At 45.1% G+C, this 20124-nt stretch overlaps 1 protein-coding gene across 1 annotated transcript; it reads right to left on the reverse strand.

Annotated features, from left to right (window-relative positions):
- Positions 1-117: 117 nt before the first annotated feature.
- Positions 118-19162, reverse strand: LOC127004232 (von Willebrand factor A domain-containing protein 7-like). Its single transcript, XM_050871779.1, has 26 exons — positions 19011-19162; positions 17806-18124; positions 16811-17052; positions 14811-14886; positions 13828-14040; positions 12923-13028; positions 12334-12473; positions 11651-11864; positions 11156-11268; positions 10566-10682; positions 10145-10351; positions 9348-9477; positions 8853-9110; positions 8060-8145; positions 7161-7486; positions 6608-6770; positions 6132-6258; positions 5788-5973; positions 4809-4951; positions 4168-4303; positions 3669-3769; positions 2809-2986; positions 2231-2330; positions 1738-1937; positions 1113-1385; positions 118-909 (listed from the first exon to the last, which is right to left on the reverse strand). Exons 2-26 carry the CDS (start codon positions 17929-17931, stop codon positions 293-295), a joined length of 4578 nt encoding a protein of 1525 aa, XP_050727736.1. The 5' UTR covers positions 17932-18124; positions 19011-19162; the 3' UTR covers positions 118-292.
- Positions 19163-20124: the final 962 nt, after the last annotated feature.

Below are 20124 nucleotides of genomic sequence, written 5' to 3' on the forward strand. Positions count from 1 at the left end.
CACGACAACACACACACACACACACACACACACACACACACACACACACACACACACACACAACTGACATCTAGTGCTGTTCTAAGTTGGAAATAGGAAGGTGTGATAATTATTGCATGTTCCTATATATATTTATCAATTAAATTTACTGAAACCACTCGACGCTTGCACAATTACCTCATACAGAGTGACATGATGACTTTTGGAAGTGAGGGAAGGAGTGGACAATTGTTAGGCTGTCAGTGGGCGCCTTGAAATGATGAAAGCGGCGGCTTGACACTCCACTTCATCCTTAGTGGACACAGCCAGTAGTAAAAGCCGTGAGGGGTGCAGCTGCACTCTCCTCTCCATTGGGCGTGACGGCCACCACTTCCACATTGTATTCGGTGCATGGGTCGAGGTTTGGCAGGGTCATGGGGTCCACCAATGGGCTTCGTGTGCTTCTCAGTACTAACATCTGGTTGCCTTCGATCCCTCCGCGGTGGTGCCACCACCTGACGCTGTACTTGTCAACACACAAGTAGTTGTCCATCGGCTCCCACCACTGCACCGTCAAAGTCGTAGGCGTGGCGTCCAACAGCTGCAAGTTGCGTGGTACACTGGGCGTGTCCTCCAGTGTGCTGGTGACCACGGACACCCAGTCACTGGTGAGGAGGCCTCGCGTCACGGAGCGTACACGTATCTCGTAGTTGGCACAGGCCATGAGGTTGGTAAACAAACTTTCCTGATAAGGTTCTACAGGCACCTTCCCCCAGATGATTTTGTCCCTCGATGAATAAGAATCTAATTTTATTCCCTGGATGTCATATTCATTGACGCACTGGATGCCAGTGGTCGGCGGGTCGAAGCTTAACTGCAGTGTGTGAGACGTCCTCTCCAGCACCTTCAAGTTCCGGGGCTCTCCAGGGGCTGATGGGAAAAAAAATCGGTGTCTTTTTCTTAAACTTCCCTGCGACGCTGTGCACCTCTGGGTCATAATTAAAGGCTCGCCCATGAGTTATTATAGAATGTAGAGGTTATTTAGTACTTAATGACTTAGTCAAAGGATATAAGCAGTGCCTTAAGCCTTCCTGCCTTCGGGCCAGTCACAGCCTACCGTCTAAGATACTTACTGACTTCGAGAGTCGTGGCCCCGCTGTAGGTTTCCTCGCTTTCCCTTCCTGAAGGCGTGATGGCGGTGACGATGACGCTGTAATCAGTGCACGGGAACAAGTCCTCTAGGATGGTATCAGTGTTGTATTCGTCATGACACTTTATCTCCGGTACAGAGTGTTCGTAGTAGCAAACGGAGAAGTGGTCGACACAGACTCTATCCGTGGACCACGAGACTTTCAGGGAAGTGGTGGTGTTGGGCTCGACAAGTAGCGCTTCCACGGGGCTGGGATCTGTGACGGGGCAGGAAGGTTAGAACACACATCTTTGAATCTGGGAGTGTGTTCTCAGGGTGATGTTTGTAAGAGATGCACTGACCAATTATTTATTAGACTCGTACTTAAAGGAAAACCCAGTTCTTTTGCGTCTTCGAGTAGGATGAAAACAACGAAGATGCTGAGTGAGTTTTGTTATCCTTAGATCTAAATCGGTGTACACGAAACTGAAAAATTATCTAAGGTCCGTGAGAAATCTAGTTATTGATAGATCGTGTTACATTTTCTATTCGTCACTAGATGACAAAAATGCAAGAGGGAAGAGTCTGTTTAGAACATCACCGAACAATATTTTGGTTATAGTTCTCACCTTCCATCTCTAGTGTCGCAGCGCTCCTCTGGGCACCGGGTCCGACTTTTCCCGTAAAAGAAACGGCGGCTACCACGAAGGTGTAGTTGGTGCACGGCAGAAGCTCCGAGACAGTGGCCTGGTTCTGCCTGAGGGTGACGTGGGCCCCTCGATCCCCCTGCGTCCTCATCAACTCGACCTCGCCGTACGATATCATGTACCTGCAGAATACGTATGCTCAGTGCAGTCCAGATTCATGCATTCAGGTCATGATTAGGGACACCCCGTTCCGTCCTGTAGGCGAGTGTGAACGATCGCTAAGAAAACTGAAGGAAGAAGAACCTTTTTTTCGCATGTTAGAAAAAAAAATATATACGTACTTTGAATTTCATTTGGTGTGCTTGAACGATAAAGAGATAAAGATAGATAGATGGATGGACAGATAGATAGATAGGCAGATATACAGACCGATAGGGAGAGATAGATAGATAGAGAGAAATAAAGAAAAAAATACCTGTCGATGCACAGAACACGGTGGAGCGGGTCGTCCCAAGTGAGGCTGACGGTGGTTTCTGTGACCTGCTCCACCTCCACGTTCCTGGGCGCCTCGGGGTCTGCAGGAGGAAAGAGAGGAAGGAGTGCAAGTATAGTAAGACTGGCAGGATTGGCAGACACGGGAAGGAAAGGAGCGAAAAGTTGCAAGGAAATGGGTTAAAAGTGAAGGGTGGGTCGCAGCTGGAGGGCGGAGATGTGATGTGCCATTGGATGTGGGGAGGGGAGGTAAAGGAATATAGATAGATAGATAGATGGTTAGATAGATAGATTGACTGATTGAGTGATTAATTGATTGATTGGTTGATATGTAGGTAGATGAATATATAGGTAGACATAGACAGAAATATAGATAGACAGATAAACAGATAGATAAACAGTTTGATAGGTAGAGGAATTTGCATGTTGAATGACACACTTATAAATAGACGGATAGATAGACAGATAGATAGGTCGATGCATATATAGGTAGAAAGACATAGATAGATAGATAGATAAATAAATAGATAGATAGATAGAAAGATAGACAGCTCTCCCTACCTGCTTCGTCACTGTTGATGTAAAACTCCAGAGGGTCGCTGGGTAGTCCCGAGGGCGAGAGGGAGACCACCGTGACCACGTAGACGGCGCAGGGCTCGATACCGCGCAGTTCGTACAACTCGGCGCTGGTCCGCTCGCACACCTCCGTCCCCGGGAAGCCGTAGGGCCGGTAACACACCTGTGGGAGATGACACCGCGCACCTTAATCTCTAATGCAAGCAAGATGAAGCCACCATAAACACTTGCCTGCGCCATAACGGGCTGGGGCCGAGCACCAGGCTCTGCCAAGAAAGTCTACCGGCGCCATAGGCTAAAACGTAAAAAGAAAAAGACTTGTCCGTGGATGAGGTCATGAAAGTTTTGAGAGAAACGAGTAAGAGTAAACCAAGAGGAAAAGGTTAACTCTATACCTATTCACCAATAAGGGATAATAAATAGGTTGAAGATATTGAATTTAGGGTCAAGAATAAGAAATTAAATTGGGCAGGTCATCAAGCGTAAACTGATAACAGACAGACAACCAAACTAGGAGTAGAAACCCAGAAGCTGTAGAATATAAGACAGAGAGGAGCGGGTGGAGATATGAAAGTAGAGCATTTGCCGTAACAGGATGAAATGCTGGAAGTGGAGGTGCAAGGCAAAAAGAAAGGAAGACCGAAGCGAAAGGGGATGAACTACACAAGGAAGGATTTGGTAGAAGAAAAAGAAATATCTGTTAGAAAACGATGCGTTTGATCGGGCTGGGTGGAGGAGAGCTGTCAGAAATATCCATCCCACGTAGAAGTGAGAAAGGAGGTTTAGAAGATAACCATAAACAAATATCAACTGGTTGACTTCTAACAGTGTCTCTCTTGCGTTACCTGGAACTGGTGAAGGCAAAAAGAGTTCACGGAATCCCAGGCGACTGTGGCCGTAGTAATGGTGGAGTTGATTTGCCTGCCGTTGACGGGCGAACCGGGCTCTGTGGAGGCAGGATTGAGTCACGACTCAGCAGCCCTTGAGAATAGGTAGGCTATAGGTCATTGAGAGCTTCCTGAAGAGCCATTACGTAGAGCTGAGCTGAATAGGAGAATGGAACAGCTTTTTCATGGGTTCCCCAACATTTGCATTTCAAGGGCTTGATGTCAGTGTCAATAAAATGGTATTCTGATTAATATGTCATAGTTTGAGTTTACTGAAGTGAAATTTAAAAGAAATGAAGGTGGTATTGGGTATACTAGAGATAGAGACAGAAAGTAACAAATACCTCATTGCATTGCTATTATCTATCAAAGAAAAAGCGCGTTCATTAGCGGTAAACACTTATCCTCATTAAAATGAAAACATTCTTGTCAAGCAGATGCAGGGTGTCACACGCACCGAGATCGAGGGTGGTGGCGTCGGTGTAGGCGGGCAGGCCGAGACGGTCCTCCTCCCCTAGGTAAAAGTAAGGCGTCAGCTGGAAGGTCTGGAGACTGCAGGGCTGGAGGTCCGTAACGTTGTGATGACACTCAGCCTGGACAACACGAGGGGATGAAGGGAAGAAGAAAACATTAGGATGATTGACAAGCGGAGGATCAGACCATATAGTGGAACAGGCATAGACAATATATAATGATAAATTAAAAAAAAAGTGAAAAATAAAGGATAGAAAAGTAGCATGAAATAGTTGCATTCGAGAGAGAAAACCTAGAAGGCAAAGGAGTCCCCTATTGCAGGAACAGAATGATGAAACAGACACAGCGTTCCTGCGTCTGTATTTCCTCCTGCCTACCACTTAAACACTTTCAAGAGAGGAGTATCAAGAAACTTTTTAAATGACTTTGGCTTCTCTGTTTTGATCTACTCTACTAAACGCTATTTGCAAGAGCAGAGCAATTGCGAACTTTTTTTTTTATATTTTTGCGTTCTTAAGCTTCCCCCTTTTCTGTAAAAAAACAAAACAAACAAACAAGAAAAACATAAGCGCTCGGCGATGAATCGAGTCAAGCTTCCTCGTGCCCTAACAGCGGCGTGCGTACCTCGGTGCAGCGGAACTCTGAGGTGAAGTCGTCGTTGATGAGGAGCGAGTACTTGTGCAGCTCCAGGACGCTCTCGGTGAGGGTCCAGCGCAGCATGGCCCAGTGCACGCCCACGGACTCCACCTCCAGGTCCAGGATGGCTCCTGAACACACACGGACAAAACAAACAAATACCACGATCGTTTAATTTTTTACGTGCACGCGCAGAACATTTGGCTGTTATTTCATCGTCAATTTCATTATTATTATTATTATTATTATTATTATTATTATTATTATTATTATTATTATTATTATTATTATTATTATTATTATTATTATTATTATTATTATTATTATTATTATTATTATTATTAGTGGTGGTGGTGGTGGTGGTCATACTTATTGTCATGATTTTAGTATTATTAATAGTAGCTAATAATAGTAACAATTTTGCATTTTCATCATCACTGTTGCAAAATGAGGGGCCAATGCAGGGTAGATGAGCTATATCATGTGCCCCAACTTTATCTTCACTGCTCAACAATGTCTCATGTGTCCCGCTAAACGCTGACAGGTGCCTCAAATCGAAATCACATGCATTCTCCCGCGGGTTTCTCATAACACACACACACACACACACACACACACACACACACACACACACACACACACACACAACACACACACACACACAAACACACACACACCTTATCGTTTCGTCCGTCAGTATTTTATTTGAACCGTGTGAACACCTCCATGCGTTGCTTATAAATTTTTCTGCTTCCATCTCGTGTGACTAATGTGCGCACAACTCCACGCACACGAGACTGGCCTGGAGGGCTTTTGGGAAACAAGGTGACATTTGAGGGTTAGGTTCACAGGAGCTGCCTTGCAGAGACCTACCGGCCTCTTGCAAACTCCTTACGTTCTTATGTTTCTATGATGATGATGTTGATGATGATGATGATAATAATAGTACTGTTACGCTATTTCTTACCTCCTAAAACGCCCATGTCAATACTACACTTGCCCACGTTGCCCACGGTGTCCACGCCAATAATATCCACCTGGGGATTGCAACAGGAAGCTTCATAGTAGACCGTCACGGGGTTGGTCGTTCCGGGGCTCAGTCCGGTGACCTCTGACCCGAAGCCGGCGGGAATCGCGTAGGCATTGCTCAGACCTGACAGAGGATCAATAGGACATGTTAGCCAGTTTGTACGCAGCCTTCCAGTTTTAGGCACTCATATAAGGGCCATTCCTATTTTCCTGAGTATTCCCAAAGTTGTTTCTGTACGAGACAGTTTTTAAATTTATACTCAAGAAAATGGAAGAGCCTACCTGAAGTTGAGTCCTGCAGGGTGGCCGTGGTGGTCCAGTTCTTTTGGGCACAGATGGCGGCGTCCGTGTAGCCGCTGCAGTCTGGCTCGGGGTCCAGACTGCATGATGGAGGTGCCGTGTCAACCGTCTGTGACGAGAGCCAAACGTGCAAGAGACCCTAACATACTTGTGTGTAGCAGCCACTTATTTTTTCGTTCTCACTTTCCTGCATATTTATATAATATATCTAGACATGCAATTCAAACTAACCATCTTTTTGATCAATGATTTTGCAGTACTTGAATGGAAAGTTCCCCATGGCAAATGTTTCATCTACTTTTTTTTACAATCTGATATTATGAAGACATCATCGTCCCTGTTACATGTTTCTCTCCCAGTATATCAACATTAGTCTTCCTGGCTCTTCGCCCTGCCTGTCACTCGGAGTCATTGTGCTCCTTGCCCAGCCTGTCACTGCCTCACACGACCGTCCCCACCTCGGGCAGCACGACGAGCTGAGTTACGGCGCTGTTGACGGAGTGCGTCTGCTTCACACTCTGGGCCGTGAAGACAATGGTACTGACGGTGCCGGGCAGGCTGCTAGACGGCACGGTGAAGGTGGCCGTCACCAATCCAGACTCGTTATTTTTCAAGTGGATGCTGGAAAAGTGAAAGAAAAATTGAAAAAAAGTTTTTAGTCAGTGTTATTTGTAAAACATTGGTTATGAATAGACAACAACAGCGTTGTCGCTTTATCTGTAAATATTTAGGTTTACAGATTCGTGAACTGAGACATCTGACTCCCGCACCTTCTGCCAGATGTCAACGGAAAACTATACACTTAATTTGCCTGGTACTTAAGTTCACGTGTCCGTGAATCGCATGTTTCTTGACTTGGCTGGTGAAGGGATAGTTTTCTTGTTGGTGGCTCTGCACGAAAACACTGAATAAGTACCAACATGATTGATGGTTCATGAATTTCCGTCGGCTGTATGTATGTATCCTTGCTCATACATAAGAATGAAAAAAAAGTATATCGATTTTGCTTACGTGGATGGACTGAGGCTCGTAAAATACTTCATGTCGTCGGTGACAGACACTTGGAAGTCAGAGTCGAGGCCGTAGTTCGTGATGAGGAAGTCTCCAGCGGTGCTTTCCCCTGGGCGGGTCGAGAGGTCCTCCGACGTGGCCCACACCTCCACGCTGGCCTGCACGGGGGTGATCAGCACGGGCAGCATGCGGCAGAACTCGTTGCCAGACTGCACGTGTCCGCACAGCCTCATATTGAAAGGCTGCTCCGGGAGGGGCTCGGAGCGGATGTAGAACTCGTCGTCAATGTCTCCATCGTAAGTGATGTTCCGCAACGTGAGGCCGCTCTGAGGGGTGGAGAACACGCAGGGTCAGCCAGACCCTACCTACTGCACTGTATTAAGTAGTAGCTGTCAATCAGACTTATCTAGTGCACTGTTTTCAAAAATATTAGTCAGTTAGATTCTTCCTTAGTAGTAATTAAGGAGTGAACAAAGCGAACGGAGTATATCATGGTATCTCCAGTGTTTCGTTTATTAAAGTAATTTCCGACACTTTTTCATGAGAAACCTGACTCAAGAGCTGTTGATTGATATACTTTGCAGGGTTAACGCACGCAGACACACACGAGCGCAAGCACTTAAGCTTGCTAGCACGCACGCTTACGATATCATGCAGCTCCAGGCAACTTGAGCTCACCTTTTCACTCTTTTTTCGCCATAATGAGCGCTTGTTTAAATGGTGCGTACAAATTGGCAAATCTAACCTACATAGTAAAATCTGACACCAACAGAATTCAAACAGGTGCGTTATTTTGAAAGCTTGACCTAGCAGACCTACGTTTAGTATAGAATTGAATATAATGAATTTTCTGACTCGTATAAATGAATACGAAAAACATTTCAACTGCGTGCTCTTACGTTGTCGATGTATTCAATGTTGTGCACATCAATAACGTTGTTCTCCAGGTAGCCAATCAGGGTGACGTCCACGTAATACACCGTGTCTGGAAAAAAGTGAACAGAGAAATATCAAATAGTGCATTCTAAGATTAATGTATTTTGTTTAATAATCCAATGTATGTGACTATCATTAGAATTGTTAGACTGAGTGAGTAAATAGTCATAAAATCCGGTACTTTGAGGAACTACTAGAATAGAATTGAGGCATTTTTATCGTTTTGTAAGCTTTTTTTTTTCTTTTTTTTTTTACATGGCATTTAGTAACGCGTCACAATCCTACGTAATTCGATAAGTTCATGCAATAGGAACTCGTATAATAATAACCGTTAAAGCAGTACCCAAGTTTTATATTTTGAAACGTAAATAAAAGCGTTTTGACTCTTAAATCCCATGTTCAAAGTATCGGATTCTATATCAGTTCACTCTAACAAATGACAATGCGACAGAGATCAGCACCGAGGCCACGCGCAGCCAAAGTGTATGCTCCTAACTTTACTTAATACTTTAATTATTATTGCTATTTATTGATTAGTAGTCGATTAGTTTTATTAGTTTATTACTGTCACCGTACACTCAGCCTTCCCAGTTGCCCCGCCCCGTCGTCTATGGCTAAGGGAGCTGATTGATTTGTTGGAAGGAGGTTGTAAGTAATAGTCAATGTTACCTCGGAGGGAAGGTGAGGGAAGAGGCGGGGTTTCCAGACCAACTTAGTGTACGAAGACTATAGTTTATACGTGCGCATGTGTGTTACTTGTGAGGGGGCGGCCTTCCACCTCGCTGAAGTGGGGGTGCGGGGGCGAAGGGTCGAGGACGGAGAACCCCCCGAGCCAGCTGAGGGAGGAGTTGGCGTTCACGTTCACCGAGTAGGCAGAGTCCGCCGCCAAGTCGAGGGTCCACGGGCCGAAGCGAGGGTTGGTGAAGCGCAGGAGTCGCAGTGCCGCCGAGGACGTGACTACCTCCACTGCCGCCGCCTCCAGTGCCGCGTTGTCCAGCAGGTCGTACGTCGTGCCTGTGGTTGTTAAGGGGGACATCAGCCAGTTTGTACGCAGTCTTTTAGGGAGGAGTTAGCCAGTTCATACGCACTCTTTCAGTTACAAGTCAAATCAAGGAAAAATAAAATAACTACCTCCGGAAATTAAGTTGAGATTAAACATACCGTCGAGAGTAATTTATTTTTGCTTACATCTGTTTTGCCTCTAAAGCCACCCGGTTTGTCTCTAAAGCGTTTATTACATAAGTGCTTTACCTGTCATGTCCTTCATCACGGCGGAGTCCATGTACCCCACCAGCTGCACCTCGAAGTCCTGAATGGAGTCGTCGATAGGTACTTGGATGAGGTGTTCCCCGGTCACGTCCTTCAACATCGTAATGTCCACCTGAAACGACGCATGAAGGCACGTTCCAAGGAAGTAGAGAGAGAAGGGAGTTCTTGAGGCATGAAAAAGAGAAGAATAAAGTGAGAGGAGGCACCTAATTCTTGTCAACATGGATAGTAGAGAATACAACCATTTAAAAGGAAGAAGTTAAAATTAATGATTACTCGTTGTTGACAAGGAGAGAGGGAGAAGAGATACGAAACAAAAAAAGGAAGTCATAGAACATTAGAAAGAGGAGAGAGGAAAGGTAGATATAGGATATAGATATAGGAGAAAGAGGAGGAAACCCGTGAAGCATGCGAACGAAAAAGACAAAGGAGAGGGGAGAGAGGTCTTGAAGCACGAGGAAAGAAAAGAGAGAACGAAGGGAGGCACGAAGCACAAGGAGAAGAAACCGTGGGATCATACATGAAAGGAAAGTGAATGAAAAAGAAGAAAGATCTTGAAGCATGAAAAAGTGAAGGAGAAAGCAAAGAAGGGAAGGCAAGAAGCACAAGATGAGGAAACCGTGGATCATGAGAGAGGAAAGGAGAAAGGGAAAGAGAAGAGAGTAAAGAGAGGGAGTCACAAAGCATGAAAAGGCAAAACCGTGGTCGTATGAAAGGGACGGAGAAAGAAAGAGAAAGGAAGGGGCGACTCAAAGCACAACATACATAATACTACTCACATCAACGCTCTGAACGCTATCACCGAGGATGGGCGTGATGGCGTCAACTTCAAACTTGGAGGAGGGGATGAAGAGGCCGCCTGTAGAGTCCGCCAGTCGCCGGTACTCGTCCACGCCAGTCACCAACCGCGGGTCACGAGTTTCCACACCGACAGTAGTGCTCGAGGCGTCTTTATAACCAAGGTATCCACTGAAAATGACCGTCACCTGAAATAATAAGAAAATAATCAATATTGTGTCTTGTTTTGCTGATGTAGGCGTCTCCTCATTCCAATCTGTACTGAAATCCGTTAAATGAACTACCATGGTAAGTTGTTATGCTGTAGTAGAGACATGGATAACGCCCCCCCAAAAAAAAATTGTGTGTGAAGGGTAGGTTTGCAGAGTTAGTGATCCGTTCCTGTGGCTTCTTTTTCTTTACCTTGATGTTACGTTCCTGCGCCAGTGATATGACGCTCTCCATGATCTCGCCGTCCTTCCCCTCGGCGTCCGTGAAGGAGAAGACGTTGCCGTAGTCTGGGGTGTTGGTGAGGGCGAGCTGAGGGAGGGAGCGAAAGGGAATCGTTGCAACACACATACGCACATAGAAACATGACTGACTGATCGTAGGAGCGGCTTGTTATGGGGTTTCTTGGTATCGTTTTGCCGTTGGTGTGTTCTCTATACCAGAGCTGAGGGAGGGAACGAAGGAATCGTTTCCAACACACTTATAAAACGAACTTAACTGACTTTTTTGTGGGAGCCGCATGGGTTTCTTTGTGGAAGGGAGTCGTTTACAAACATACACACACGTGAAAACTTAACTGACGGAATGGGAACAGCGTGTTACGGAATTAAATTTGCTGTTGGTGTGTCTTCTACCACACGTAGACTATTTAACCACACGTAGATTACTAGTAGTAGCGGTAGTAAACAGACACCCTCACTATAGACCGCCAGATCTTTTGGTGTCTGTTCTTTCTTCCTATGTATTCCTATGTATAAGACAACCAGACTTTCCACGGCTCTTACCTGCAGTCCTTGCCAGTACAATTCCGGGATATCGCCGCCTTCGTAGGCATTCAGCTTGTTGACAGCCGCGAGGAATTCGTCAGAGTCGTCAGTCTTCGTCACGGGACCCACGGCTGTTGCAAAGAAGTCCTATTTTACTTGTGCTGAGTATCCTTGTTAATGACCCCAAGTGTGTGCGTGTGTGCGTTCATCACAAAGTAAGAAATGAGAGGAGAGAAGAGACGTGAAGAGATAAAGTAAAGAAAAGAAAAAGAGAAGACAGACCACGATGATCCCCTCGAAAAAAAAAATGTATTAGTACGTAATTGCTGTGAAGTGAATCAGTATGTTGCTTTAAATAAATCTTTTAACACCCGAAATCCAGAGTGAGAAAAATAGTTGACGGACAAAGATAAAGTACACAACCTACAAGCCCAGCAGCTGATGAAGGGAGGAACCATTTACATAAGAGACACTAACTGACTGAAGGGACTTACTCACTGAAGGGACACTTACTAGGGTCGTTGAACGGGACAAGAATATACAGCTCCGTTGGGATGGAGGCCACGATCTCCGCCACCTGATCCTTGACGGCGTTGATCTCACTCGTCATCGAACTCGTGGTGTCGATCACGATGGAGAGCGCTGAGCCTTGGTAAAGATCGAATAGCCGCCGGTACTTGTCGCTGCCCACTGCGTCCAGCACCACGTCTAGGTAGTGTTCGGTGGCCTGAGGGAGGGAGGGCACGTATCAGTATCTGGATTTTGGTGGATATGGTTGAGAGAGGAGTGAATAGCTGCCGAGAGGTGCTGTCCGTTGTTAAAAGAGAGCAGTCTGAGGGAGGGGTGGCACGCAGTGAGGTTCAGGAGGAGTGAAAAAGCTTCCGAGATTATCTAATAATGCTGACAGCTGTAAAAAGAGAGCTGCCTGAGGGATAACATGCACTGGAACTCAATAGCTGGACTATAGCGGATATGATTGAGGGAGGAAGAGTGAGAAAGCTTCCGAAATTGTCTAGTGGCATGAGGGAGGGTTAGCACGGTACAGAAGCTTTGTCCAACTACCACCAGGGCCATAATACGTACTACCCACGGACATTCCTACTACTCCTACGAAAGTCTGTGTGTTTAGATGTCAAAATGTTTAAGACTGTGGCCAGACAATCGATGTATGTGCGTTGTCTTGGGTGTGTCCTGACCTGCACGGCGAGGTCTGCGGCTTGCTGGTGGAGGTGGTGGTGCGGCGAGAAGCAGGGCGAGGCCGTGTCCTTGTTGATACCCCCGATGGCCGGCTGGGCAGCGCTCTCGTCCAGCGTGCCTCCGTGACTGCATTTGCCGCCTGCACCATGAACAGGAAGGGAGTTTTGTTTACTCTTGAGCTTTGTTCACTAGTTCTGATGCACCATTCCGCTTGACATCACGAATAAAAGCACTGAATATTTTTTGCAGCAGAGAAAAGATTAGAGATAAGAGAGGAGAGGAGAGGACAGGAGAGGAGATTAGAGTATAGAAGAGTAGAGTAGAGGAGAGGGGAGAAGACAAGAAAATAGTAAGGAAACACAAGAGAAAAAATAAAGGGAGGAAAATTGAGAGAAAAATGGAGAGGAGAAGAGAGGAGAGAAGAGGAAAAAGAGGAGAGAAGAAGAAAGGAGATGAGAGAGAAGATAGTAAAAAAATGAGAAAAGACAAACACTCACTCACTCACGAACCCACGAAGTCAATCAATCAGTCAATTAGTCAGTCATCACTACCATTATGAAGATCTCACCTCCGCTAGAACTCACTCACCAGAGGAGGGCTTGGGGATAAGGAAGTCATCAGCGTCCTCGTCGGTGAACTGGTAATACCCGGTGGTGAGGCCAGCGCCCGCGACCACGTTACCCTCACACGAGCCCTGGAAATGGACAAAAACACGTGTTGGTTAAATTATTAAATCCACCCTTCCGAGGCGGTAAAGTGACTGGCCAACCCCAGCGCTGTGTCATCGTATGGCTCTGCTGGCCACTAACTACACAAACCAAGGCAAATTGTAGTAGTAGTAGTAGTAGTAGTAGTAGTAGTAGTTGTAGTAGTAGTAATAGTGGTAGTAGCAGTAGTAGTAGCACCGCCACTCGTCCTCCAAATATTCGTATTTAGTCCTACCAAAGCAACATTACAGTTCGCTACTCAAAATTTCCAAAAGCTTTCTGGAGCCTACGTCACAAATTGTTCAACGCAAAAGTCTTGGGAAATCTTATGCCACATTTGACATAAGGAGACCGATCGCCAGAAAGTTTTCAGCAAGGTTTTCACCACATTATCAACAACTTTATAATCCCTATAAGATAAGCAGTGTGTCACGGGTGGAGCCTTACCCAGGTAGTGACGCGAAAAATCTACGGACACAGGCAGCCACTTTCACATTACTCGACAAAGGGAAAGGAAGAAAAGGAAAGGAAAGGAAAGGAAAGGAAAAGGAAAGGAAAGGAAAGGAAAGAGAAGAGAGGAGGAGAATTCAGTACTTTGATGATCGACTCCCATGGATCAGATCGCACTTGACGCATCGACCTCATGAATTTAGGTCAAGATATCTGACTGACTAACTTCAGCGCTCTAAAAAAAAAGAACGAGAGCGAACATCAAGACAAATCACGCCACTACACAATGACAAACCAACCCCCCAAGCACTCCAGGTAAATAATAACCAGAATCACCTGACTCTGGGAACAAGGTGTGCAGACGTCCTCCTCGGGCCCCGCAACGTTGTCAATAAGGCTGCCAGGGAGTCCGAGGTCGGGGAGAATGTCAGTGTTACCCGCCTCGACCCAGGTGGAGTGCGCGTAGAACTTCTGGATGGAGTGGAGGGAGAGGCCGAGGAGTGAGCGCGCGGCCGAGTAAGCTTCGTTCACTAGGATGGACGTCAGAAGCTGTGGGGAGAGGAAAGAAAAAGAGGAAGGGGGTTAGAGATATAAGAGAAGAGGAAAGGGGAGGAGTCGAGAGGAAAGGGGAGGAGAGGAGAGGAGAGGAGAGGAGAGGAGAAGGGAAAAGAGGAGAGGAGAAGAGAAAAGGATTAATAGATAAATAGATAGATAGATAGAAAAACAGACAGATAGAGAGAGACTACACTTAATTAGATTCTTAGCACTGCGAAATTTCAGTTAAGTAAAATAAGTATAATAAGCAATGAGAAGGTACAATGAAATGTATGTTCTTTAAAGGGAGGGAGAAGGACAAAGTCAAGGGGAAGGTCAGCTGCGTACCTTCTGCTTTTGTGTGTGTGTGTGTGTGTGTGTGTGTGTGTGTGTGTGTGTGTGTGTGTAGCAATCAGCTAAAAGGTGTACCGCCTCGTGTTTTTTCCATCATGACTATCGTGTTTTGAGACTTGCCTTGTGTGTTAGCCTCTCTGTCTGTGTGTTTTGCTCCATTATAATCATGCCCTTACTGCTCTGCCCTGTTATGTAGCCTAGTAACACCCAATCACTGATATTCTAACGTATTCAACGGCATCTGGTGTATATTTCTTCACTTTAAACTACCCATGTAAGTTTTTTTTATATAGTATAACACCCACTGCGTAACTACTATCTATATGTTTACTACTTAATGGTGACCCAACACCTTTAGTTTATCTATGGACCCGTGTAGCATGTTTATGTTTTGATTACCTACCAGTATCCACCTGCTATTTATGCCTTACCTGAGGATACCTGGAGGACAGTTTATCTTGCAGGTCACCCAATGCCTCGCCGTCTGCCTGGATGCTGGGATCGTACCTGAAGACCAAAGGCAAAAGCTGACCTCTAAAATATAATTGCGCAGTTTTTATGATAGTTATACATTATTTATATCCTTGGTCAACCAGTTTCTGCTTTCTGAAGATACAAATGACATCAAAATCCTCTTCGTCTGCCTGGATGCTGGAATCGTACCTGAGCAAGAAAAACAAAAGTGGATGTCAAGCTGGCCTCTAAAATGTAAAGGCGCAGTTTTTTTTATGATAGCTTTACACTATTCAGAATCCTCGGTCTACCTGTATCTGCCTTCTGAAGATACAAATGCCACCAAAAGTCTTGCCGTCTGCCTGAGTAGCAAAGGGAAAAGCGAACGTCAATCTGGCCTCTAAAATATAGTTGCGCAGTGTTTGATGATCGTTTTTTTATTATTTATCTCCTCGGTTTACCAGTTTCTGCCTCGTGAAGATAAGAAATGCCACCAAAAGGGTCATATTTTTAAACATTTCGGCGCCCAAGTTGATATATTTAACAAGGCTTTCGTAAGAGTTTAGGGTATTTCCAGGGATAGTTTAATGACCCTAGTGGTAGTTTGACCTTTCTTCTGTACCATGAACCTAATAAAAAACACTTATTAGAACCCGACTGATTTCCTTTTCGGCCTTTGGAAATAGATGATGTGCGGGGTGGAAGCGTCCGACAGTACCTACTAAAGCCTCTGAATTTGTCTGGATGCTGGGACAAAAAGACAAAGCGTACGTCAAGCTGACCTCTAAAATATAAATGCGCAGTTTTTAATAGTATTTTTTTATGGGAAACTGACACTCTTTTGGGCACTCGCGCTGTCTTCATTTTGCTGGAACAGTGCCTTATTTTTTTTAGCAAGGGAGGCAGCTCAAGGACGAAAAACTAAGACAACAAAAAGGCCTTCGAAGACAAAAGAGAAAAGAACGAGAGGCTAGAAGTGAGCTCGGTATCATATGGAGAGGCTCTTTTTTTTTTGTTTTCTGTTTCTGATGTCCTTGAGCTGCTTCCATTGCTGTAAAATACGACGTTATTCATATCCTCGATCCACCAATTTCTGTCTCATGAAGATTAGGGTTGTTGTTTTCCTAGTATTGTTTCTCTACACAACACGTACGCCGCGACCCGGACAAACACAACCGTGCACGTGTGGGCGAGCTGCAGGTGGCAGGTCACATGTTATCAGCCGCAGTGATGATTCGCCCTCCAAACGCTCTGCCACTATCGACCTTATTTCTTTGTCCGATTTCTCCATACTTATCCATAACTTTGAAGTCTTATGTAAGTTGGAAGGGCAGCGTCATTAACTCTTCGCGGGTCCCATAACGCATCTCCCCTGGTGTACCAAAAAAAGACCGATTAGCATGAGGTGAAGGAACAGGGTTGTGTAGTCGGAGGTGTTTCCAGCCATAAAACTAGACGGTGTAGTAATTTCTTGGACCTTAGCCAGGAACTCGGTGGCGGGGACACAGTCTGCACTAGATTCTTAATAGTTGTAGTCATAAATGTTGTTTATAATATTAATATAATGAATTCGACACTTCACAACCTCTCATATTTTGAAAATGAGATTTTTCATACAAATTGACTAGTTTTTCGTATTTTTGTACAAATTTTTTTTCACATCAAATTTTTAAATGGATCATGAAACTTATGGCCGACACACACACACACACACACACACACACACACACAGACACACACACACCGCTCCTGAAGGCAGAGGTTCGAGCCCCGTTCACACTAAAGTATTTTTTCAGATGATAAGTTGTCCCCACTTGAGTAGAAAGATAGGGGTGTGTGGTGGGTAAGGTTCCTGTAGTACTCATAGATCGGTTAAGAACGGGCTCCATCAGCCAGCCAGTGCATTGCAATTATGATTAAAGGTTTCTTCCCCTTGGAACTTGCCCTCCAGTACGTTAAAGTTATTAATAAGGTTCACCTAAGCTGGCGGGCAGAGTCAGCTCGGACGTTGGCCGCTGCGATGGAGTTTACTGCATTGATGAAGCGAGCCGGCGACGCGTAGGCACCGTAGTAGACGTGGTAGAGCTCGCTGAGGCTGGCGTCTGTGGGCACGTTGAAGTCGGACTGCTCGGGTGGCGGGTTGTCCAGGAAGAAGCGACGGATGTTGCGACGGATGGCCTCGCGGGTGATCCACTTGTGGTCTCGCGTCACGCCCACAGTCTGGCGGCGGAGGCAGACAAGGTCACGTTCAGAAGAGAACGGGAACATGAAGAAAGAGGAAATTTTGTTTCCTTGCCGAATAGCGCCTCAGCTTTGGCCAAGGATTCCTTACCTTCCTGATTTATCAATTTGTCCGCCTCACGCAGGGTAAAATAGTAATATAAGAATGTTGTAATCCATACTACTTGACGAAAAATGAGATTTTGTTAAAACATCGGATGATTCATTGGCATAAATGTGAGCAATAGAACATGGAAAAGCCTATTATCTTATCTATAAAGGACATGCCTGCTTTTATGATTGTGATTCGTGTTTTCCTATTCCTTCCGGTGTTTGTAGCTACTGAGAGCTTCTTACTGTGAGGGCTTTCCCGGTGAAATCTTTGAAAAATAAGTTAATGACAAGCATGCTCTCGAGAAGGCCGGCTAGGAAATGCCTTCTGCTTTAGTAGTACATGCTTTCTCCGTTTGTTCTGGAAAATGGAAAGGAATGATTTGCATATTTATAAGCTTTTACTGTGTCGGCATGGGACACGAACGTTATTTCATGAACTTATGAATTATTTTAGAGAAGAAGCCTTAACTCTCCGTAGAAAAACGATGTATGTTGTTGGTAATATAAACTATCTTATGAATCATTAATAATTTGCTACGAACTTTTCTTGCTTAGTCCCCAATAATCGATGGTTCCTTGTTGGACCAATAAAAGTTGTTTCCTTGATGGACTAACAAAAGACTTAGTGGGCGTGAGTACCTGCTCTGGACACAGGATGGCAGCCACATCCGGGTCGGTGGTGTTGAGCGGCGTGGCCAGGAACGCCGCCGCCGCACCAAATACCACCAGAAGAACTGTGGCCACTGGCAGGACGCGTGGAGTCATGTCGGAGTGACAGACAACCAAGGGCGATGACTCCTTATATAGTTTAGCACCCCGTTGAGCCTACACGAGTGTTACCAGCCATACGGAGCCTGGCCTCGAGTCCCATAGCACTCATCTCCCAATACAGTAGCGTCATCTGTAGTCGGTGCGTCGACCCTTCCTGGATCCTGCTGGCAAGGTCGTGTTTTCAGGCCTACCAAAGAGAACAGAGGTTACGCAAGGGCTTGTCCTTCACCTTTTTTCACCTGGCTCGCTCACACGCCGCGCAAAACACTTCTGTTTGTACATATTCGAGGAGATATTTTAGTGGGAGGATTATGTACATATTTTGTAGGGGATTTGTGGATTTTTTGGCATTTGCAAATATTTTACAAACTCGTGTTCTCCTCCACTGCCACCTCCTTCTACTAGTCTGATAACAGCCCTTTGCTTTACTTTCCCATCACCTTTATCTTCAGAATCAATAAAGGGAGGCTGCTGACCATTAAATCAATCTTTCTTCCACTCATCAATTTTCAGAGCAATGAGAATAAAACTCTCTCTTGCAGATGAAAGATGTAGATATTTATTTTTATCAAGATCAAATCAGTGTGAAAATGCTAGTCTTTCAGAGCAATCTTATTGGTATCACCTGTTTTTTTTCTCCTAAATTAACGGTAATTAATTTCCTCATTATCTCTTTCACTCTTTCTCTATCTGTCTATCTATCTATCTGTCTATCTATCTATCTATCTATGTATCTCTCTCTCTCTATCTATCTATCTCTATCTATCTATCTATTTATCTATATGTCTATCTATCTCACATCATCCTGCCCTCATGCACATATTCATCCATATATTTTCCTTCTTCCCCTTAATTCTTTCTTAATCTTGTTCCTAGCTCCTAACCTTCCTTCGTTTCTTCCTATTGACCATCACCACGTCCTTCCCCTTCTTTGCCGTCTTCATAACCTTCCTTCATTTCACCCCTCTGTCTATTACCACGTCTTTCCCCTTCTTTGTCGCCTTCCTAACCTCCCTTCGTTTCATCCAATTGACCATCACCACGTCCATCCCTTCCCTGTCCCCTTCAATCACCTTCTTCTTGTCTCCATGAGTGTGCTAAGTTCACATGTTGTAACACCGCCTCGCCAGCCACCTGTCGCTTCTCACACGAGCGGGTCACACACACACGGCTGCTGACGATAAACTGGTAAATCTTCTTCCTCTTTTTAATTATCTGTCGAGTGCTTCGAGGGGTGTAGGTACGGCCCGCCCGCCTACGATTTGCGTCATTTCCTGCTACTTCAAATTACATGGAATTGATAGGGTTGTCCACTCGGAACAAGTCTGTAAAGGTGTTCCTCGTCTGTCGCATGTGTCGCTCCTATGAATAGCCCTACTTGCTGTAAGGATCTCAAGTGGCTCAGCGTAAATATTTGTATGACATTTATAGACAATTTACCGATGATAAGGCATGAAATCATACCTCTTTATAAATACTTGTTTCCAGAGATGGGAACAGTGATTAGAGTGCTTTTTTTTGTTATTGTTGCCCTTGGCCTGCTTCCTTTACTATTACTCATCCTATTCATATGATTAGCATGAAGTTATCGTGAGAAGTTAGTGAACTACATCCACGCAAGACTGAAGAAAGAATATATTCAATAATGTAATGAACGTATCAAACAGGAGCTCTGTCGATGTTGAGGTCTATTCAAGAAGAGATCAGAAATTCACGCGCGGATGCCTAACTGGGTATATTGAAGGGCAACTGTATGAAGAGGGCACAAAATCCGCACACATTGTAGAGTTCATGAAGGTACAATCATGCATGCAATCATGCAGACACTTCAGGAATATATGCTCCCCGCTTCAGAAATATGCACCCACTTCTGAAATCTGGTCCCCGCTTCAGAAATATGCACCCACTTCAAAAATATGCTCCCCGCTTCAGAAATATGCACCCACTTCAGAAATATGGTCCCCGCTTCAGAAATATGCTCCCCACTTCAGAAATATGCTCCCCGCTTCAGAAATATGCACCCACTTCAGAAATATGGTCCCCGCTTCAGAAATATGCTCCCCACTTCAGAAATATGCTCCCCGCTTCAGAGATATGCACCCACTTCAGAAATATGCTCCCCGCTTCAGAAATATGCTCCCCACTTCAGAAATATGCTCCCCGCTTCAGAAACATGCTCCCCACTTC

The sequence above is a fragment of the Eriocheir sinensis genome, chromosome 27, assembly GCF_024679095.1.
Source record: "Eriocheir sinensis breed Jianghai 21 chromosome 27, ASM2467909v1, whole genome shotgun sequence".
NCBI classification, from domain to species: domain Eukaryota; kingdom Metazoa; phylum Arthropoda; class Malacostraca; order Decapoda; family Varunidae; genus Eriocheir; species Eriocheir sinensis.

Coding starts and splice junctions, on each gene's coding strand:
- LOC127004232 (XM_050871779.1), bottom strand. CDS start 17,931: ATGACTCCACGCGTCCTGCCAGTGGCCACAGTTCTTCTGGTGGTATTT. Junction 17,053..17,805: donor CCATCCTGTGTCCAGAGCAG/GTACTCACGCCC, acceptor CTCCGCCGCCAG/ACTGTGGGCGTGACGCGAGA. Junction 9,111..9,347: donor CGTGATGAAGGACATGACAG/GTAAAGCACTTA, acceptor TAACAACCACAG/GCACGACGTACGACCTGCTG.